The 24165-nt window shown below is 40.5% G+C and overlaps 1 protein-coding gene across 4 annotated transcripts in view; it reads right to left on the bottom strand.

Annotated features, from left to right (window-relative positions):
- Positions 1-24165, bottom strand: part of LARP1 (La ribonucleoprotein 1, translational regulator) — a 341591-nt gene that overhangs the window by 267249 nt on the left and 50177 nt on the right. For 3 of the 4 annotated variants that reach the window (XM_053718702.1, XM_053718703.1, XM_053718704.1), the window contains exon 3: positions 8248-8313. In XM_053718702.1, the coding sequence (XP_053574677.1) occupies positions 8248-8313 (66 nt within the window). Of the gene's footprint in view, positions 1-5747; positions 5884-8247; positions 8314-24165 lie in introns of those variants that run through there. The other variant, XM_053718705.1, reaches the window with a different exon arrangement.

The raw sequence follows: 24165 nt of genomic DNA, 5'->3' as shown, positions 1-24165 counted from the left end.
CCCAGATATCTAAGAGAATCTACCTCTTTAAATTCCAAATTGGCTGCAGCATGGCTTGTTTTGTGTATCCACATCATCTCACTTTTATTATAGTTCACTTTGTAGCCCGAGAATGAACTAAACAAATTCAAACAATCTATCACGATAGGAATAACCCTGGATGTATTGTACAAGAAGATTAGTATATCATCTGCATATAATAAAGTTTTAAGGACAGTCTTACCAATGGAAATCCCTTCTAAAATATCCCTTAACCTTATAGCAAGAGGTTCTAATGCTAAATTAAAAAGAAGGGGGGACAGGGGGCAGCCTTGTCTTGTACCTTTTTTAAGTCTTATCCCTGGGGTTAAATTATTATTTATTAACAAATAGGATATTGGACACTGGTAGATGTTATGGACAAACCGAACAAATGAACTTTAAACACAAACTTTTCAAGAGTCTGAAATAAATATTCCCATTCTATGGAATCAAATGCTTCAACAGCGTCCATATGTAGTCTAGTAGGGTTATCACTTTCCGCATATTTTTAGAGGCATTTCTTGAAGCCATAAACCCTGTTTGATCTGGGTGTATAACTTCGTCAAGACACAACATTAATCTAGATGCTAAGATAGAAGAGAATATTTTATAGTCCTCGTTAAGTACAGAAAATTGGTCTATATGACCCTGGATCCTCTGCATCTTTATCCTTTTTGAGGATCAAAGAAATGTTAGCAGCCGCAAAGTATTCTGAGGGTAAATTACTATTCCTATAATAACTATTAAACAATTTTTCTAAGGTAGGTTTAATTTCTTCTGCGAATATTTTATAATACTCTACCGGCAAGCAATCCGGCCCAGCAGCTTTATTTAACTTAGCTTATTCAATCGTTTCCCCTATCGCCTTCACCGAAATAGGGGCATTAAGTCTCTCGAAGAGGTCCTGTGAAACTCTCGGAATTTTTTATTTGTGACCAGAATTTTTCTTGGTTCTGTGCGTGATTGGTACTCTTTATGTATAGTTTTTGATAATACAAATATAATGTTTTACTAATATCTGACACTCCCGTATATCTTTTGTCTTGATCTCCGATTGCTAATATGTAATTTTTTTTCTTTCTACCCTTGACTAATTTGGCAAGAAATTTGGCTGAATAACCATAATGTCCCTTGAAACGAAGACTTAATTTTATCTCTTCTTCCAAAGATTTTTGTTTAAAGAAAACGTCCCTTTCCTGTCTAGCGCTGGAATACCTCTCCCAGTGAACACGAGTTGCATCCCCAACATATTTCTTATAGCTATTCTTAGCCTGTTTAACCAATTGGATTTCTCTCATATTATCTTTGCACTTTTTTTTTTTTTTTTTACACATGTAAGCCTTTATTTCTCCCCTTAAATATGCCTTGGAAGCTTCCCAGAAAGTTTAAATTTTCTGAAAATGCGATATATTAAAAGTGCAATAATCTTTCCATTTCTGTTTTAGCCATAAAGTGAATCTAATGTTCTTATACATATACCGCAGGAATACAATGGTAAAATTTCTAGTTGACTGGCTCGCTAACGATTGAAATGACAGTGAGACAATGTACGGTCGGATATCGCTATGTCGCCTATTGTGGCCTCAATTTTCTGAAAGGAGAGAGATTCAGCAACTAATAAAAAATCTATTCTTGAAAATGTCCTGTGTTTTTTAGATTCGCAAGTAAATATACACTGGTCTGGATTCTGAAGTCTCCACACATCAGTTTTAGCTGATAAAATTTTTTTCATATATTTAGCTTGTTTATTATATACAGCTATGGGTTTTTTTTTTGAGAATCTGTCTAACTCCAGACAAAACGAGAGATTAAAATCACCACCTATCACTAAATTGTCTGATATGAAGGGTAACAATTTACTCTTCAGCTTTTCCCAAAAAGCTTTGGGAAAACATTTGGCGCATATATATTACAAAAGACAAATTTTATCCCCTTTATTCGTACTTGTAATATGATATACCTTGCCTCCTAATCTACTTCAGCCTGTATTATTTGATATGGTAGATTTTTATTTAAAAGAATTGCGACCCCCAATCTCCTACCACTGCATGGTGTGGCGATTACTTCGCCTATCCATCTAGGAAATATAAACTTAAGACCACCTCCACACCTCAGCAAAGTCTTGCTGAGGTGCCTACCTCCACTGAGCAGGAGCATCCCAACAAACCGGTCTCCGGTCGTACAGACAGAAACAGGAGAGGACACGCAGTTACTTTAGTTAATAAATACAGATGCGTAGTCCAACGGAGCGGAGTGACTGCAAATGGCGCGCAATCACTATCCGCTTGAGTACTGCCCATCGTGGGCGTGGCGAGCAAAAAGACTCCCGGTCGCTTGATTAAGTAAAAAAACAAAAAAAAACGCCAGGAGTGTGGAACCACCACTAACCAGCCCAGTGCCTGCTTATATACTGTCTAGGAGTCCCCTATGCACCAGGGAAGTCATTAGTAATAAATATTGATGAAGCCAGATAAGTCGTTAAGATAATAAAGTGCCTTCCCTTCTTCTGGGTAATTTATGTCCCCCAGAAAGAAGCTAGCACTTACCTCATCTTCTGCCTGACAGCAAGGCAGTTTTCAGAGGTCCTCTCCCTCCCATGGGCCTGAAATAAATGAAAGTCCTGAATCAAAATCCTCAGTTTTTCATATTAGGGCAGCATCAATATGGGAGGCGCAGTGAGAATTATGTCCCACAAGTTCCCATTGCTCTAAAGCCACCACTGCTCTACTGAAGAGACTGATATGGACTACAACTACACCCCAGAACAAAGCAGAACAATCTTGCACTACTTTAAAAATAATAAACTCTTGATTGAAGAATCATAACACCTCACTTTACCACTTCCTAGCACTAATGTAGGCAAAGAGAATGATTGGGGTGGGAGGGAAGGGAGGAGCTATTTAACAGCTTTGCTGTGGTGCTCTTTGCCGCCTCCTGCTGACCTGGAGGTGAATATCCCATTAGTAATTAAGATATCTGTGGACTCATTGTGTCATTAAAAAGTAATTAATAGGAGCAAATTAGAAAGTTGCTTAAAATTGCATGCTCTATCTGAATCATGAAAGAAAAAATTGTGGGTTCAGTGTTCCTTTAAAGGGACAGTCAACACCCGATTTTTTGTTGTTTAAAAAGAAATATAATCGCTTTATTACCCATTCGCCAGGTTTGCATAACCAACACTTATATTAATATACATTTTACCTCTGTGGTTAACCTGTATCTAAGCATCTTCTGACAGCCCCCTGATCACATGACATTTTATTTATTATTATCTATTGACTTTGATTTTAGCCAATTAGTGCAGTGTCTGCCACAAGCCACGGGCGTGATCACAATGTTATCTATATGGCTCACATGAACTAGCTCTCCCCTGTTGTGAAAAGCAAATAAAAAACATGTGATAAGAGGAGGCCTTCCCATGTGATGTGATATATGAGCCTTCCTAGGTTAAGCTTTCAACTAAGAATACCAACAGAACAAAGCAAAATTGGTGACAAAAGTAAATGGGAAAGTTGTTTAAATTACATGCCCTATTTGAAACATGAAAGTTTTTTTGAGACTGGACTGTACCACTTTACACAAAGGTAGGAATCGCAGAATCAAAAATTGAGTCATCCTCTCTAGGTGCTATACACCAACACAACTAGAATAAATCAGTGATAGACGTTACCTACGTGAATACAGTGTAGAGTAACGTGACTGGAAGCATTGGCTCTATCATCAACCTGTTTAAACAGACCACGGAGTGGGTGTAAAGTAAAGATTGAGCTGGAAAACATTACAAACAGCAGACTTTAGCCACATTTAGCAATCAATGTTTTGAGTGGATATCCTCAAGCTATTGGGAAAGCTGTACCTGCAATGCAGTAGTACAAATTATGTAGATCCCAGGGTCCTCCCTCAACATTCTTCCCCAGGCAGAAGTGCCAAGGGGAAGATAAGCAATTGTAAGGTGTTCCCACCATTGGTAAAAATATTTATTTCCTGTTTGTTGCTTCTGAAAGGAGATTTTTAGTAACATGGAAGTTCCTATACGGAAGGGGAAAAAACAACTTATGCGTTGGGTAATGCCATTGTCCACCAACAGAAGTGTGGGAGTTTTACTTGTCAGCCAGTAAGCTTCTAGAATACAGACCAGTATTATACAAACACACCAGGGAAATCAGGGTAAACGCCTTGTAATTACGAGATTCATCTTCATGTATTAACGCTTTGTTTGCTGCAACTACTTGTTAACAGCCAAACTCCACTCACCACTTGCCTTATTTGGAGAAGCCAAGACAAGGCTAACAACTGTCATTTTGGTAGCAAAATGTGCATTGCTTTGCAGTTCTCTCTGCTATTGGACAGATATGCTATAGCAAGGTTAGGCTTCTAAAAACTGCAGTATGCACTTCTAATTCTCAAAACTGTAAAACCCACAATTTCCTTAACTACTAGCGTTGTGCACTGTATGGGGTTTGCTTTTTTAATAGCGTAGCACTCTGTCAACAGTGAGCCTGCGTTATACTCAGAGGCCTTTTCGAGGCAGGTTGTAATAGCAAAGTCATGTGGCTGGCGGCAAGATGGGACGAAAAAAACCTTAACGACCAGCAAAGTACAGAGTGTGTTGTGGTCGTTAAGGGGTTAAACTGCTACTACTAAAAGAAAAATATGGCAAAATTAAAAACGAAAGAAAATAGCAACTTTTTTTAAGGACACAGTTAAACATTTTATATCACAATATATCAGTGTTTGTTTTTCTTTCATGCAAAAATATTTTAGCGCGTTTAAAAATTATTTGTTCCCTATGCATACTAGACCTCTTGGATTTAGAATATCCCTTTAAGAGTGATGATATATCTGGTTTCCTACAGCTAAAGTCTAGAAGATGAAAAACAAAATCCTACTTATCTTATTAGGTTATTAAAAACAGTTACTTCTGTGACCAACGACGGTCAATCACTTCTCTTAATTCACGGCACACCAGCTAAGTTAAAGGTTTCTCAACATGACAGCTGATCCTCTTGGGAGTGTAAATTTATTTAAGATTGATGCTTGGGAGGAAGCAGCATGAATTATGGGATACCATGATCCCATATAGTTAAAATACCTTCTATCACATGGGCACAAAGTCTTTAATTTTATATCCGGAGGACTTTTTTTTAAGTGAATAAGCTACCTGTTAGAACATATTTGCAATTGATGAAAGCTACCAAGTCATCATTAAAATCTCTCTGCTAAACTGAGTAAAATACACCTATTGGAAGACAAAGATGAAGCCCAGATGAGTCTGTGTCTAAAGAAACCTCTAAGATCAAAGAAATAAAGCTGCTTAGTATTTAAGTTTCATATGATTTAACAAGCAAGCATGCAGTCATAGAATGCAACACTATATCACTGCTATCAATTCAATTAAAACTAAATGTAAAAAGCAATTACAATTGGGTGATTTGTATGTAGACAAAGTATTTAATATGTAATAAACAAGAAATAAAGACTATATTATCACAGTTTTTTAACTTTAACAAGATATCCTAATATCATTAATCAAACAGGACATTAAATAATGCAGTCTTAAGTAAAGAATAGCTGTGTAATTTGTCCTTCACTGTAATTACCAAACAGTGTTCATTCTAGAACAACCTTACACTGAACACAGAGGTGGGTCAATATTTAAAAACTTCAAAAACAAACAAGGTTGGAAGGCCAATTACAAAGAGCAAATGTGCAAATATTTCCCTTACCTGTGTCCTCAAAGAGCTAATGAAACCTGAAACCATTCCATGCTATGGTCAAGCTGGTGGCCAGGAATCCTAAAAATAAATCCTGGGTAAGGCCTTTTGCCTCTGAGCTCTTCAAGCAGCAACGAGGATTCTGTCCCAGAATAGAGACAGGGAGAGAAGGATGTGAGGGGAGGAGGCAGAAAAAGGGGATCCCTAAATGGAAATCCTGCTTGGGGGGGCTGGCCAGAGCTATTCCTGGTGTCACATGGCAATTTTAAACTCTCAAATAATGCTACAAGGGAAAGCTGCAATACACTACATGCGAGAAGGCAAATGCAAATTCTACCAATACCAGAGTACTTGTAAAGGCCGACAGGACAAAAAGTTTTAATTTAATTTAATAAATTACAGCATTTACATCAAACGCTTTTGGATGGGCTCATATGCACAGGATAGAGCATTCTTTTGCAGCATTTTCAGAATATTCAATTGTATTCACACCTCTATTTATGATTCACAAAATGTTGCCCTAGATCATAACAGTGTGCTTTTAAAAAGGGACATTTTGGTTCAATAAATACAAACTGATTCTCTGCGAGTATCATTTTTGCATTATTCACAGGTGAAGCCCATCTTGGGAGCCGCAGTATTGGAGTTGCCAGGTAGAGTACTGGCAAGTTTGTGTACTATGTGATGACTCATTCAGTTTTTTTTATTTTATTTTTTGCGCTTCAGAATGTCCCGTTAAGTTTTGATTGGAAAATGATTATTCCACTAGCTGCCAGTGAGGGTGTAAACAATTGCATCACATGACCAGGCCTACAAATACTGAAAATCTGAGGTTAGATAACTAACAACTAAATACTTTTAACCTACCCTCTCTTCTGGTTAGGTTGTAGTTTTTTTTTTATGAAATATAAACAACAGTCAGTTTTCCAAATTTCCTTTGAAGAAGCTAAAAAAGCACAACTCAAGGAAGGCTCCCAATTACAAAAGGTTTGCATTTTTGTCTAGGTTTAATCTCTGTTCATCAGGATGAAGCTCATAATCCAGACAGATTACAGTGAGTAAACTACAGTTAAATATCTAATCCTTAGATTTCTATTGGCTGTCACAAAGTAAACAGAGGAAACAATACAAAACCTTACAAGCTACATCTGGTACATACTGCTGGTGGGTGTACAATTTAGCACAGAAAGTGATTAAAGGGAACTGCGTATAAGGATAGCCGTTTAACAGATGAAGAGAAATAGACTATTTACAATTAAAAGAACACTATCGTCAAAATTAAAAAAACTTTCAAGATTCAGATAGAACATGCATGTTTAAGAGACTTTACAATTTACTTAATTTATCAGCTTGTGTGTGGTCTCTTTATATGCGCACTGAAGCACCATCTCCTACTGAGCACGTGCAATAGTTCATGTTTCGACAAATTTGTTTAAACTTTAGGAGCCAGTAAGAATATGTAGTAGCCAGACATACTTTTAGGAGCCAGACAGTGGTATCTGTATATAGATCTATGGTGAATAACCCAAAAAGTTAGGAGCCAGTGGCTCCCAGGCTCCTGGGTTTGGCGAGCCCTGCAATAGTTCACAGTGATATACGTATACAAGGCTGTGTTTGGCTGATGGTTGTCACATGATACAGGAGCCCCGGCAAACTAAAGCACATTTTGAAATTTGTTACAAACAAATCTACTGCTCATTTAACCCCTATGTGCCGGTACTATAGTGTTAACATTGGAACGAAGTTCAGATTAAAACACTATTAGTAAAAATTAAATCACACGATTGTCAACACTATAATGATTTCAAGGCCGGGATTGGATCATAGGAGAATGCCCCTCGGTCGATTCCGGACTTCGTCAAAGAGGGAAGCTGCAGGACGCCATATAAGGTAAGACTTTCTATGCCGTTCTAACAGCGTAAGTGTCTATCGCTGATAGGACGTTATAGAACAGCCTAATGGTATTAATTGGTTAAGATTCAGATGAAGCGTTATTGCAATGTCTTTTTATAATGATTTTTTTATTATGCAATACTACTGTATTTAATGGTCATTTAAGTCACAAAGGATTCAACATATCGGCAATTAAGCACTTCATTGTAACAGGCACCTATGAAATGCCCCTTCAGCATTGGTTATTGTATCTATTCTGCTATGCCCAATTAGTGACAGATAAAAAGAAGTTCCTGCACTGATGAAGAAATCCCTGTGTAGAATGATACAGGGTTAGTTTTCAGTGTCATGCAAGATGGACTCAAGCCTTATTTTTTTTTTCAGGAAAAGAGCTACAGAAATATAATTATTTTATAGAATTATGAATAGTCATCCCAACGTATTTTATAGGGAATTATATATTTTATTTTAACGTCCCTTTAACTAGATAGTTCTAATCTGCTGCACTTGCTAAAGGCCAAATTAACTTTATTAATACCTTGTTTATTTTTAAATCATGAATTACACAAAACAGAAATTTACATATAAAGTTTAAAAAAAAAAAAAAAAAAAGTCTTACCTGGACGTTCTTGTGGGCAATTTCCCCAGGGGTTGGCCAGTTAGTGGCATCACCAAAATCACCAACCTGAAGATAATTCAAGGAGAAGAAAGCAGGTTTTAAAAATGACCAATTATTTAAAAGCAATAAAGCCTACTGGCTAATTAGGTTTAAAGTGAATGTAAAGTTAACACGCCATCTTAAAGGGACAGTCAAGTTCAAAAAAACTTTCATGTTTCAAATAGGGCATATCATTTTAAACAACTTTCCAATTTACTTTTATCACCAATTTTGCTTTCTTCTCTTGGTATTCTTAGTTGAAAGCTAAACCTTGAAGGTTCATATGCTAATTTCTTAGGCCTTGAAGGCCGCCTCTAATCTAAATGCATTTTGACAGTTTTTCACCACTAGAGGGCATTAGTTCATGTGTTTCATATAGATAACATTGAGCTCATGCATATGAATTTACCGAGGAGTGAGCACTGATTGGCTAAAATGCAAGTCTATCAAAAGAACTGAAATAAGGGGGCAGTCTGCGGAGGCTTTGATACAAGGTAATTACAGAGGTAAAACGTGTATTATAACTGTGTTGGTTATGCAAAACTGGGGAATGGGTAATTAAGGGATTATCTATCTTTTAAAACAACAAAAATTCTGGTGTTGACTGTCCCTTTAAAGGCATTCTATAGACTTAAAAATTAGCATAAGTTTAATTCATGAAATGGTTTAATTTGATTTAATTTTACATTTTTATCTTAACTGCACCGCCGATAAGCGCAGCTCTCCTGCCCGCGATACTGTCTGATTGATTGACAGATGACAACTCTTCAAACAACTAATCATGGTTTCCCCACGGGCCGTGACGTTTATGCAAAGGATCTGAACGTCCCGGGGGGGGGAGCCGGGCAGGAGAACTGCGATTATCGGCGGTGCAGTTAAAAGATACAAATGTAAGAAAATAAATCAATCTAAACAATTTCATGAATTAAACTTATGTCAATTTTTAAAAGTCTATAGAATGCCGTTAAGATGGCATGTTAACTTTACAATCACTTTAAAAAGTGCCCTCAGCTTATATAGTAAAGACATGCATGGGGGTAATTAGTTCCTAAATATTGCAACAATTATGTGGTAACAAATTTAGCATCAGTTTACTTTCCCAGCAAGAATTTAGAAATCTATACGGATACTTAATTTTTAATGTCACTTTTTACCATCTAAGAGTCAACGTTCTAAACTCACTTATTGTAGTAAAAAACACAGCAAAAGAAATAAACTATTTAGATTTTCACAAAATGTCACATCTCTACACTGACCAAGTTCTCCCACTTATTATACATGGAAACTAAATGATTCTAGCAGTTGCTACCTGGGGACTATTATCACTAGAAAGCTATAAAGTTATGAAATTCCTTAATAAGGGGTCTGATATATTTCTATAGTGAGGGGAGAAACAAAGGCTTCTTTAGAGTCACCCAAATTAGGACCAGTGCTGTATGGTATGAGTCACTGTTATGGCAATCACCTGACAGCTGCACAGACAGAACCACTTATATTTCACATAAGGTATCTCATGTCATGCCATTATTTACTGTGGTGGTAGATGGAGCCACCCCTCATCCCCATATCATTCCATAAGCTAATCATTGATGCCACAGAGCAACCTTGGCATTTATCTGCCTCATTTGAAAGAGGGGAACCTACGATTTTCATTTTCCCAATGTCACTGCTTTTATGGGTGTGCTAGGGTCCAAACTATCCAAAATCACCTTCTAGAAAAGCAATTGCAATTCCTATAATAATCACCAGCTACCTTGAGGAGAGCAGAAGAGAGGATATACAACACACTTTCAGACGAGGGGTGTTTTGTTTACATGATGCTGTTATTAGAAGATATATGCACCTTTGGCGATGACAACTTTAAATAATAAAAAACATAAGGTATGTGACATTTTTATGGAAATCAACTACCAAGGTCAGGAGCATGAAATCCCTTTTTGGAGAAGAAAGGTGTTTGACCCAGAAAGGTATCATACACGGGCACAAAACTACATTTGTGCAAAGCAGCATGGGCATTGACATGGTTTTACTTCAAGCGTGAAGAAACAGCTTTATCTTTAAAGGACCACTCAATGCAGTAGAATTACATAACAAACAAGTTCATAATACAGAGACAAGACAATAACACAATCTGAATTCCAAATAAGCAGTAGATTTTTATTTATTTTTTTCGGACAAATTCATTTTTTCTCCCATTTTCCAGCCCCACCCCCGTATCATGCAACATACATCAGTCAATTACAGACTAGTATACATATACACTGAGCTTGTGCACATGATCAGTAGGATATTGTTCCACAGAAAGTGTGAATATAAAAAGACTGAGCAAAATTTGATAATGGAAGTACATTGGAAAGTGTCTTAAAACGGCATGCTCTTTCTGAATCATTAAAGTTTATTTTGACTTGAGTGTCCCTTTAAGTTAAAATCGTGTTCTCTCTCACTCTTGTATGAATACTGATGGGTCAGCATCAGCACCAAAGTTCAGTCATAGAGAGTCAAGGAGAGTATAGAGAATCTGTCTTAGTCTGAGGAAGCACGTCTGAAAGACAATTTAAACAAATGTTATGTGCACTGTCAAAAACATACAGAACTAGAACAATAAAGCAAAAATACTCAAGTAAGATCGGAAGGCCTCTTTGCATAACTTTTCCATTAAAAGCCCACAAAGCCTCAGTGTGTTTAAAGAACTGTCTGTATGTTCATAAGCCACCAGGATTGTTTAGAAAACCCAAGCAGCTAATAAAAGCTCTGAAACTTTCAGACTCTTTTCTGGCAAAACATCATTTGTTATTGATTGTATTTTTGCTATACAATAGCTCAGGCAGCAAATCCTGTACATAAGTGCATCTTCTATGATCCTAGAATTTGGAGATCAGTAACAAACTAAGGTGTGACCGGTACTCCACTCCCTGTCAGGGACCTGTAGTAAAAGAAAGAACAGAGTAACCAACCCTGGCTTTCTGCAAAGTGTTAGAAGTAAAGCAAAGACCACCTCGCTGCCTTCTAACTGCTAAAAGCCACCACTACTCTTACTAAAGAGATTGACATGGACACAGCTAGGCCCCAATCCTTTCAGACACCATCTTTGCACATTCTCCATTGACAGAAGCAAAGAGAATGACTGGGGATTATAGGTAAGGGAAGTTACACTTAACAGCTTTGCTGGGGTGCTCTTTGCTTCCTCCTGCTGGCCAAGAATATCCCACAAGTAATTGGAATGATGTTGTGGACTCTTCATGCCATAGGAAAGAAAACACCTACACCAGAAATGCAGGGAAAATCTAAAACCAGATAAAGAGTAATCTGAAGAAGGGCACTCAGAAAATAAGTTATTTGGAAAAAGACTAAGAATAATCACGCCATTATCTGTGGAATATACACGTATATACCATTTACCACATATGGCTAAATATGTAGAAGTTACAGGTAAATGGTCCTTCAAAAATGTAGAACCTAATATCTGTAAAACCTAAATAAATAAAATGTTATATGCAAGCAATAGTGGATTATTAAAATGCTTTGAGTTTAACTATATGTTTAACCTTGTTGCAGTAGTGAGTCAGCTTCAGAGCAGCAATGATAGCTGACAAAAGTCATAGCCTACCTAGGTATGCTTTTCAACAAAGGTTACCAAGAGAACCAAATAGAGTTCATAATAAAAGTAAATTGAAAAAGCGATCATAAAAGTTTAAAATGTTGACTTTCATGCCCTTTAACTCTTCCAAGGGATCACCATTGCATCCATGACAAAAGGTTCTGGTGCAATAGTTGACAATTGCACAGTTTTTTCTAAATGCCATCAGATCTATTTCCAGAAGGCCTAATTTATAAATTTTCAGAAAAACAAACAAACATTCTCATAAAAAAAAAACAGAATTTATGTTTACCTGATAAATTTCTTTCTCCAACGGTGTGTCCGGTCCACGGCGTCATCCTTACTTGTGGGATATTCTCTTCCCCAACAGGAAATGGCAAAGAGCCCAGCAAAGCTGGTCACATGATCCCTCCTAGGCTCCGCCTACCCCAGTCATTCGACCGACGTTAAGGAGGAATATTTGCATAGGAGAAACCATATGGTACCGTGGTGACTGTAGTTAAAGAAAATAAAATATCAGACCTGATTAAAAAAACCAGGGCGGGCCGTGGACCGGACACACCGTTGGAGAAAGAAATTTATCAGGTAAACATAAATTCTGTTTTCTCCAACATAGGTGTGTCCGGTCCACGGCGTCATCCTTACTTGTGGGAACCAATACCAAAGCTTTAGGACACGGATGAAGGGAGGGAGCAAATCAGGTCACCTAAATGGAAGGCACCACGGCTTGCAAAACCTTTCTCCCAAAAATAGCCTCAGAAGAAGCAAAAGTATCAAACTTGTAAAATTTGGTAAAAGTGTGCAGTGAAGACCAAGTCGCTGCCCTACATATCTGATCAACAGAAGCCTCGTTCTTGAAGGCCCATGTGGAAGCCACAGCCCTAGTGGAATGAGCTGTGATTCTTTCGGGAGGCTGCCGTCCGGCAGTCTCGTAAGCCAATCTGATGATGCTTTTAATCCAAAAAGAGAGAGAGGTAGAAGTTGCTTTTTGACCTCTCCTTTTACCTGAATAAACAACAAACAAGGAAGATGTTTGTCTAAAATCCTTTGTAGCATCTAAATAGAATTTTAGAGCGCGAACAACATCCAAATTGTGCAACAAACGTTCCTTCTTTGAAACTGGTTTTGGACACAGAGAAGGTACGATAATCTCCTGGTTAATGTTTTTGTTAGAAACAACTTTTGGAAGAAAACCAGGTTTAGTACGTAAAACCACCTTATCTGCATGGAACACCAGATAAGGAGGAGAACACTGCAGAGCAGATAATTCTGAGACTCTTCTAGCAGAAGAAATCGCAACTAAAAACAAAACTTTCCAAGATAATAACTTAATATCAACGGAATGTAAGGGTTCAAACGGAACCCCCTGAAGAACTGAAAGAACTAAATTGAGACTCCAAGGAGGAGTCAAAGGTTTGTAAACAGGCTTGATTCTAACCAGAGCCTGAACAAAGGCTTGAACATCTGGCACAGCTGCCAGCTTTTTGTGAAGTAATACCGACAAGGCAGAAATCTGTCCCTTCAGGGAACTTGCAGATAATCCTTTTTCCAATCCTTCTTGAAGGAAGGATAGAATCCTAGGAATCTTAACCTTGTCCCAAGGGAATCCTTTAGATTCACACCAACAGATATATTTTTTCCAAATTTTGTGGTAAATCTTTCTAGTCACAGGCTTTCTGGCCTGAACAAGAGTATCGATCACAGAATCTGAGAATCCTCGCTTCGATAAAATCAAGCGTTCAATCTCCAAGCAGTCAGCTGGAGTGAAACCAGATTCGGATGTTCGAACGGACCCTGAACAAGAAGGTCTCGTCTCAAAGGTAGCTTCCAAGGTGGAGCCGATGACATATTCACCAGATCTGCATACCAAGTCCTGCGTGGCCACGCAGGAGCTATCAAGATCACCGACGCCCTCTCCTGCTTGATCCTGGCTATCAGCCTGGGGATGAGAGGAAATGGCGGGAACACATAAGCTAGTTTGAAGGTCCAAGGTGCTACTAGTGCATCCACTAGAGCCGCCTTGGGATCCCTGGATCTGGCCCCGTAGCAAGGAACTTTGAAGTTCTGACGAGAGGCCATCAGATCCATGTCTGGAATGCCCCACAGGTGAGTGACTCGGGCAAAGATTTCCGGATGGAGTTCCCACTCCCCCGGATGCAATGTCTGACGACTCAGAAAATCCGCTTCCCAATTTTCCACTCCTGGGATGTGGATAGCAGACAGGTGGCAGGAGTGAGACTCCGCCCAAAGAATAATTTTGGTTACTTCTTCCATCGCTAGGGAACTCCTTGGTCCCCCCTGATGGTTGATGTACGCAACAGTCGTCATGTTGTCTGATTGAAACCGTATGAACCTGGTCCTCGCAAGCTGGGGCCAGGCCTGGAGCGCATTGAATATCGCTCTCAGTTCCAGAATATTTATCGGTAGAAGAGATTCTTCCCGAGACCAAAGACCCTGAGCTTTCAGGGATCCCCAGACCGCGCCCCAGCCTATCAGACTGGCGTCGGTCGTGACAATGACCCACTCTGGTCTGTGGAACATCATCCCTTGAGACAGATTGTCCAGGGACAGCCACCAACGGAGTGAGTCTCTGGTCCTCTGATTTACTTGTATCTTCGGAGACAAGTCTGTATAGTCCCCATTCCACTGACTGAGCATGCACAGTTGTAATGGTCTTAGATGAATGCGCGCAAAAGGAACTATGTCCATCGCCGCCACCATCAACCCGATCACTTCCATGCACTGAGCTATGGAAGGAAGAGGAACGGAATGAAGTATCCGACAAGAGTCCAGAAGCTTTGTTTTTCTGGCCTCTGTTAGAAAGATCCTCATTTCTAAGGAGTCTATAATTGTTCCCAAGAAGGGAACCCTTGTTGACGGGGATAGAGAACTCTTTTCCACGTTCACTTTCCAGCCGTGAGATCTGAGAAAGGCCAGTACAATGTCCGTGTGAGCCTTTGCTTGAGGAAGGGACGACGCTTGAATCAGAATGTCGTCCAGGTAAGGTACTACTGCAATGCCCCTTGGTCTTAGCACCGCTAGAAGGGACCCTAGTACCTTTGTGAAAATCCTTGGAGCAGTGGCTAATCCGAAAGGAAGCGCCACGAACTGGTAATGTTTGTCCAGGAATGCAAACCTTAGGAACCGATGATGTTCCTTGTGGATAGGAATATGTAGATACGCATCCTTTAAATCCACCGTGGTCATAAATTGACCTTCCTGGATGGAAGGAAGGATAGTTCGAATGGTTTCCATCTTGAACGATGGGACCTTGAGAAATTTGTTTAAGATCTTGAGATCTAGGATTGGTCTGAACGTTCCCTCTTTTTTGGGAACTATGAACAGATTGGAGTAGAACCCTATCCCTTGTTCTCTTAATGGAACAGGATGAATCACTCCCATTTTTAACAGGTCTTCTACACAATGTAAGAACGCCTGTCTTTTTATGTGGTCTGAAGACAACTGCGACTTGTGGAACCTCCCCCTTGGGGGAAGTCCCTTGAATTCCAGAAGATAACCCTGGGAGACTATTTCTAGCGCCCAAGGATCCAGAACATCTCTTGCCCAAGCCTGAGCGAAGAGAGAGAGTCTGCCCCCCACCAGATCCGGTCCCGGATCGGGGGCCAATATTTCATGCTGTCTTGGTAGCAGTGGCAGGTTTCTTGGCCTGCTTTCCCTTGTTCCAGCCTTGCATTGGTCTCCAAGCTGGCTTGGCCTGAGAAGTATTACCCTCTTGCTTAGAGGACGTAGCACCTTGGGCTGGTCCGTTTTTACGAAAGGGACGAAAATTAGGTCTATTTTTTGCCTTGAAGGGCCGATCCTGAGGAAGGGCGTGGCCCTTACCCCCAGTGATATCAGAGATAATCTCTTTCAAGTCAGGACCAAACAGCGTTTTCCCCTTGAAAGGAATGTTTAGTAGCTTGTTCTTGGAAGACGCATCAGCCGACCAAGATTTCAACCAAAGCGCTCTGCGCGCCACAATAGCAAACCCAGAGTTCTTAGCCGCTAACTTAGCCAATTGCAAAGAGGCGTCTAGAGTGAAAGAATTAGCCAATTTGAGAGCATTGATTCTGTCCATAATCTCCTCATAAGGAGGAGAGTCACTATCGAGCACCTTAAGCAGTTCATCAAACCAGAAATATGCGGCTGTAGTGACAGGGACAATGCATGAAATGGGTTGTAGAAGGTAACCCTGCTGAACAAACATCTTTTTAAGCAAACCTTCTAATTTTTTATCCATAGGATCTTTGAAAGCACAACTATCCTCTATGGGAATAGTGGTGCGTTTGTTTAAAGTAGAAACCGCTCCCTCGACCTTGGGGACTGACTGCCATAAGTCCTTTCTGGGGTCGACCATAGGAAACAATTTTTTAAATATGGGGGGAGGGACGAAAGGAATACCGGGCCTTTCCCATTCTTTATTAACAATGTCCGCCACCCGCTTGGGTATAGGAAAAGCTTCTGGGAGCCCCGGCACCTCTAGGAACTTGTCCATTTTACATAGTTTCTCTGGGATGACTAAATTTTCACAATCATCCAGAGTGGATAATACCTCCTTAAGCAAAATGCGGAGATGTTCCAATTTAAATTTAAATGTAATCACATCAGATTCAGCCTGCTGAGAAATGTTCCCTAAATCAGTAATTTCTCCCTCAGACAAAACCTCCCTGGCCCCCTCAAATTGGGTTAGGGGCCCTTCAGAGATATTAATATCAGCGTCGTCATGCTCTTCAGTAACTAAAACAGAGCATCCACGCTTACGCTGACAAGGGTTCATTTTGGCTAAAATGTTTTTGACAGAATTATCCATTACAGCCGTTAATTGTTGCATAGTAAGGAGTATTGGCGCGCTAGATGTACTAGGGGCCTCCTGAGTGGGCAAGACTCGTGTAGACGAAGGAGGGAATGATGCAGTACCATGCTTACTCCCCTCACTTGAGGAATCATCTTGGGCATCATTGTCATTATCACATAAATCACATTTATTTAAATGAATAGGAATTCTGGCTTCCCCACATTCAGAACACAGTCTATCTGGTAGTTCAGACATGTTAAACAGGCATAAACTTGATCAGAAAGTACAAAAAACGTTTTAAAATAAAACCGTTACTGTCACTTTAAATTTTAAACTGAACACACTTTATTACTGCAATTGCGAAAAAACATGAAGGAATTGTTCAAAATTCACCAAATTTTCACCACAGCGTCTTAAAGCCTTGAAAATATTGCACACCAATTTTGGAAGCTTTAACCCTTAAAATAACGGAACCGGAGCCGTTTTAAGCTTTAAACCCCTTTACAGTCCCTGGTATCTGCTTTGCTGAGACCCAACCAAACCCAAAGGGGAATACGATACCAAATGACGCCTTCAGAAGTCTTTTATGAGTATCAGAGCTCCTCTCACATGCGACTGCATGCCATGCCTCTCAAAAACAAGTGCGCAACACCGGCGCGAAAATGAGACTCTGCCTATGCTTTGGGAAAGCCCCTAAAGAATAAGGTGTCTAAAACAGTGCCTGCCGATATTATTAAATCAAAATACCCAGAATAAATGATTCCTCAAGGCTAAATAAGTGTTAATATCAATCGATTTAGCCCAAAAAAAGTCTACAGTTTAAATAAGCCCTTGTGAAGCCCTTATTTACAATCGTAATAAACATGGCTTACCGGATCCCATAGGGAAAATGACAGCTTCCAGCATTACATCGTCTTGTTAGAATGTGTCATACCTCAAGCAGCAAGAGACTGCAAACTGTTCCCCCAACTGAAGTTAATTGCTCTCAACAGTCCTGTGTGGAACAGCCATGGATTTTAGTTACGGTTGCTAAAATCATTTTCCTCATACAAACAGAATTCTTCATCTCTTTTCTGTTTCTGAGTAAATAGTACGTACCAGCACTATTTGAAAATAACAAACTCTTGATTGAATAATGAAAAACTACAGTTAAACACTAAAAAACTCTAAGCCATCTCCGTGGAGATGTTGCCTGTACAACGGCAAAGAGAATGACTGGGGTAGGCGGAGCCTAGGAGGGATCATGTGACCAGCTTTGCTGGGCTCTTTGCCATTTCCTGTTGGGGAAGAGAATATCCCACAAGTAAGGATGACGCCGTGGACCGGACACACCTATGTTGGAGAAATCATGCTTTATAAACCTCTAAAATAAAAAAAAATTATAAAAAAAAAAAAAAAATTATAAAAAAAAAAAAATAATTCATGATTCAGAAAGAGCATATACATCTTTTTCTATTATACAATGTACTAAATTATCTTGGCATCCTTTTCTGAAGGAGCAGCAACGCACTACTGTGAGCTAGCTGAACACATTAGGTGAGTCAACGACGAGAGAAATATGTGCAGTCACTAATCAGCAGCTAGCTCCCAGTAACGTATTGCTGCTCCTAAGCCTACCTATGCAGGATTTTCAACAAAGAATACCAAGAGAACAAATTAAATTACATAATAAATTTACATTGAAAAGTTGTTTCAAATGGCATGATTTATCTGAATCATAAAAGTTTTGGGTATCATGTCCCTTTAATATATGCAATCAGCCATATTGTCTGGGAAAATATCAACATGACACTGATATTGTAGGGGTCATTTTGTGCCGAAAAATACAATTTATGCTTACCTGATAAATTTCTTTTATCAGGTCCACAACGTCATTCCAATTACTAGTGGGATGTTCACTCCTGGCCAGCAGGAGGAGGCAAAGAGCACCCCAGCAAAGCTGTTAAGTATCACTTCCCTTACCCATAAACCCCAGTCATTCGGTCGAAGGGAAATGGAAAAAGAAGATAAACACAAAAGGTGTATAGGAGCCTGAGGTATAAAAAAAAAAAAATACTGTCATATTTAAGGGTGGGGTCGTTGACCCTCCATGTCTGGAAAGAAATGAATTTATCAGGTAAGCATAAATTTTATTTTCTTTCCTAAGACATGGAGAGTCCACAACGTCATTCCAATTACTAGTGGGAACCAATACCCAAGCTAGAGGACACAAAATGAACTGGGAGGGAGAACAAGACAGCAGGCCTAAACCGAAGGCACCACCGCTTGAAGAACTTTTCTCCGAAAAGGAAGCCTCAGCCGAGGCAAAAGTATCAAATTTGTAAAAATTTGAAAAAAAAGTATGCAGAGAGGTCCATGTAGCTGCCTTGCAAATCTGTTCCACAGAAGCTTCATTTTTTAAAAGCCCAAGATGAGAAGACCGCCATAGTTGAATGAGCCGTAATTCTGTCAGGAGGCCACAGTCCAGCAGTCGCATAAGCAAAACAAATCTCTTCTCAAACAGAGGGAAAGAAAAGTAGAAGAGGCCTTCTGACCCTTCCACTCTCCAGAGAAAAAAACAAAAAGGGCAGAAGACTGATGGAAATCATTAGTAGCCTGTAGGTAAAATTTTAGAGCGTACACAACATCTAAGTTATGCAAAAAGTGCTAAAATGGCAAAACCTGAATTCTTTGCCGCTAATTTAGCCAGTTGAAAAGCGGCATCTGTAATGAAAGAATTAGCTAGCTTGAGCGCCCTAATTCTATCCAGAATATCATCTAATGGGGTCTCAACCTGAAGAGCCTCCTCCAGAGCCTCGAACCAAAAAGCAGCTGCAGTAGTTACAGGAACAATGCACACTATAGGTTGAAGAAATATTTTCTTTAGGAGACCCTCTAATTTTTTATCCATAGGATCTTTGAAAGCACAACTGTCCTCAATAGGTATAGTTGTACGCTTAGCCAGGGGAGAAATAGCTCCCTCCACCTTAGGGACCGTCTGCCACGAGTCCTGCATGGTGTCTGATATGGGAAAAATTTTCTTAAAAGTAGGAGGGGGAGCGAACGGAATACCTGGTCCCACTCCTTAGTAACAATTTCCGAAATCCTCTTAGGGACCGGAAAACATCAGTGTAAGCAGGAACCTCTAGAAATCTGTCCATTTTAAACAATTTCTCTGGAACTACAATAGGGTCACAATCATCCAGAGTCGCTAAAACCTCCCTGAGCAATAAGCGGAGGTGTTCTAGTTTAAATTTAAAAGCCGTCATATCCGAGTCTGTCTGAGGGAACATCTTTCCTGAATCAGAAATCTCTCCCTCAGACAGCAAATCCCTCACCCCCAACTCAGAACATTGTGAGGGTACCTCGGATATGGCTAATAAAGCGTAAGAGGGCTCAGCATTTGTTCTTACACCAGACCTACTGCTCTTCCCCTGCAACCCAGGCAGCTTAGATAAAACCTCTGTGAGGGTAGTATTCATAACTGCGGCCATATCTTGCAGGGTGAAAGAATTAGACGCACTAGAAGTACTTGGCGTCGCTTGTGCGGGCGTTAATGGTTGTGACACTTGGGGAGAATTAGATGGCATAACCCGATTCCCTTCTGACTGAGAATCATCCTGCAACATACTTTTAGTAGCTAAAATATGTTCTTTGCAATTTATTGACCTTTCAGTGCATGAGGGACACATTCTAAGTAGGGGTTCCACAATGGCTTTTAAACATATTGAACAATGACTTTCCTCAATGTCAGACATGTTGAACAGGCTAGTAATGACTACAAACAAGCTTGAAAACACTTTAGTGAAAAAACAACAATCTTAAAAAACGGTACTGCGCCTTTAAGAGATAAAAAAGCATACACGTTCTGCAAAACTGCTTTAAAATACACCAAACTTTCTAAATTTTTGATAGACTCAATTTGTGTAGTTAAGTTTGCCCCACAAGAAAATAAAACATTTAACCCTTTACTGCAAACCGGATTGACAATAAGGCCTAAATCCGGAAAAAAAACACCCCCAGCACCTCGCCACAGCCCAGCTACCTGCCCTCAGAGAATGTAAATATGGAGTTAAAGCTTCGATTTGGCCCAAAACATCCGCAAGGGCCCTCAGGAGTTGGAGCTTGCTGCTTGCCGAGTGAAAACTGCGCATCTGAGGCACGAAAATAGGCCCCGCCCATCTTACTCGATGTCTTTACAGCCTCAAAGAACCGCACCAGACCGGTTTTAAACTAGCCATGTGGGTTCTGAGACCCAAAAAATAAGCCAAGTGTACCCTCAATAAAGTTGCCACAAAACGTTATTGCCCACAAAACGTTAACAGCACTCCTAGTTCATAAAAGGTTTGCCCACAAACATTCAAAAACCAGTGTCAACCATTCTTTAATTAGCCCCTTATGCAAGCTTAGTAATGCCCTTCTATAGCTCTTAGGATTACTGCTTACCCTTACCCTCATGGGGATACTGTCAGCCTTTCTGAAATACACAGAAAAAATGACTGAACATACCTCACTGCTATATAGCATGAAAACCTTCCTCACACTGAAGTTTCATGTACCCCTCAGTCTCTGTGGGAACTGCACTGGATCTTAGTGACAAATGCTAAGATCATCATCATCCTCCAGGCAGATCTGTTGCCTGAGAGTAAATAGCACACACCGGTACCATTTAAAACAAAAACAGAATTTATGTTTACCTGATAAATTTCTTTCTCCAACGGTGTGTCCGGTCCACGGCGTCATCCTTACTTGTGGGGATATTCTCTTCCCCAACAGGAAATGGCAAAGAGCCCAGCAAAGCTGGTCACATGATCCCTCCTAGGCTCCGCCTACCCCAGTCATTCGACCGACGTTAAGGAGGAATATTTGCATAGGAGAAACCATATGGTACCGTGGTGACTGTAGTTAAAGAAAATAAAATATCAGACCTGATTAAAAAAACCAGCGCGGGCCGTGGACCGGACACACCGTTGGAGAAAGAAATTTATCAGGTAAACATAAATTCTGTTTTCTCCAACATAGGTGTGTCCGGTCCACGGCGTCATCCTTACTTGTGGGAACCAATACCAAAGCTTTAGGACACGGATGAAGGGAGGGAGCAAATCAGGTCACCTAAATGGAAGGCACCACGGCTTGCAAAACCTTTCTCCCAAAAATAGCCTCAGAAGAAGCAAAAGTATCAAACTTGTAAAATTTGGTAAAAGTGTGCAGTGAAGACCAAGTCGCTGCCCTACATATCTGATCAACAGAAGCCTCGTTCTTGAAGGCCCATGTGGAAGCCACAGCCCTAGTGGAATGAGCTGTGATTCTTTCGGGAGGCTGCCGTCCGGCAGTCTCGTAAGCCAATCTGATGATGCTTTTAATCCAAAAAGAGAGAGAGGTAGAAGTTGCTTTTTGACCTCTCCTTTTACCTGAATAAACAACAAACAAGGAAGATGTTTGTCTAAAATCCTTTGTAGCATCTAAATAGAATTTTAGAGCGCGAACAACATCCAAATTGTGCAACAAACGTTCCTTCTTTGAAACTGGTTTTGGACACAGAGAAGGTACGATAATCTCCTGGTTAATGTTTTTGTTAGAAACAACTTTTGGAAGAAAACCAGGTTTAGTACGTAAAACCACCTTATCTGCATGGAACACCAGATAAGGAGGAGAACACTGCAGAGCAGATAATTCTGAGACTCTTCTAGCAGAAGAAATCGCAACTAAAAACAAAACTTTCCAAGATAATAACTTAATATCAACGGAATGTAAGGGTTCAAACGGAACCCCCTGAAGAACTGAAAGAACTAAATTGAGACTCCAAGGAGGAGTCAAAGGTTTGTAAACAGGCTTGATTCTAACCAGAGCCTGAACAAAGGCTTGAACATCTGGCACAGCTGCCAGCTTTTTGTGAAGTAATACCGACAAGGCAGAAATCTGTCCCTTCAGGGAACTTGCAGATAATCCTTTTTCCAATCCTTCTTGAAGGAAGGATAGAATCCTAGGAATCTTAACCTTGTCCCAAGGGAATCCTTTAGATTCACACCAACAGATATATTTTTTCCAAATTTTGTGGTAAATCTTTCTAGTCACAGGCTTTCTGGCCTGAACAAGAGTATCGATAACAGAATCTGAGAATCCTCGCTTCGATAAAATCAAGCGTTCAATCTCCAAGCAGTCAGCTGGAGTGAAACCAGATTCGGATGTTCGAACGGACCCTGAACAAGAAGGTCTCGTCTCAAAGGTAGCTTCCAAGGTGGAGCCGATGACATATTCACCAGATCTGCATACCAAGTCCTGCGTGGCCACGCAGGAGCTATCAAGATCACCGACGCCCTCTCCTGCTTGATCCTGGCTATCAGCCTGGGGATGAGAGGAAATGGCGGGAACACATAAGCTAGTTTGAAGGTCCAAGGTGCTACTAGTGCATCCACTAGAGCCGCCTTGGGATCCCTGGATCTGGCCCCGTAGCAAGGAACTTTGAAGTTCTGACGAGAGGCCATCAGATCCATGTCTGGAATGCCCCACAGGTGAGTGACTTGGGCAAAGATTTCCGGATGGAGTTCCCACTCCCCCGGATGCAATGTCTGCCGACTCAGAAAATCCGCTTCCCAATTTTCCACTCCTGGGATGTGGATAGCAGACAGGTGGCAGGAGTGAGACTCCGCCCAAAGAATAATTTTGGTTACTTCTTCCATCGCTAGGGAACTCCTTGTTCCCCCCTGATGGTTGATGTACGCAACAGTCGTCATGTTGTCTGATTGAAACCGTATGAACCTGGTCCTCGCAAGCTGGGGCCAGGCCTGGAGAGCATTGAATATCGCTCTCAGTTCCAGAATATTTATCGGTAGAAGAGATTCTTCCCGAGACCAAAGACCCTGAGCTTTCAGGGATCCCCAGACCGCGCCCCAGCCTATCAGACTGGCGTCGGTCGTGACAATGACCCACTCTGGTCTGTGGAACATCATCCCTTGAGACAGATTGTCCAGGGACAGCCACCAACGGAGTGAGTCTCTGGTCCTCTGATTTACTTGTATCTTCGGAGACAAGTCTGTATAGTCCCCATTCCACTGACTGAGCATGCACAGTTGTAATGGTCTTAGATGAATGCGCGCAAAAGGAACTATGTCCATCGCCGCCACCATCAACCCGATCACTTCCATGCACTGAGCTATGGAAGGAAGAGGAACGGAATGAAGTATCCGACAAGAGTCCAGAAGCTTTGTTTTTCTGGCCTCTGTTAGAAAGATCCTCATTTCTAAGGAGTCTATAATTGTTCCCAAGAAGGGAACCCTTGTTGACGGGGATAGAGAACTCTTTTCCACGTTCACTTTCCAGCCGTGAGATCTGAGAAAGGCCAGGACAATGTCCGTGTGAGCCTTTGCTTGAGGAAGGGACGACGCTTGAATCAGAATGTCGTCCAGGTAAGGTACTACTGCAATGCCCCTTGGTCTTAGCACCGCTAGAAGGGACCCTAGTACCTTTGTGAAAATCCTTGGAGCAGTGGCTAATCCGAAAGGAAGCG

Source organism: Bombina bombina, chromosome 6 (assembly GCF_027579735.1).
Source record: "Bombina bombina isolate aBomBom1 chromosome 6, aBomBom1.pri, whole genome shotgun sequence".
Taxonomy (NCBI): Eukaryota; Metazoa; Chordata; class Amphibia; order Anura; family Bombinatoridae; genus Bombina; species Bombina bombina.
Note: the sequence above shows the minus strand (reverse complement) of the source record. Positions and strands in the feature narration are given on the sequence as shown.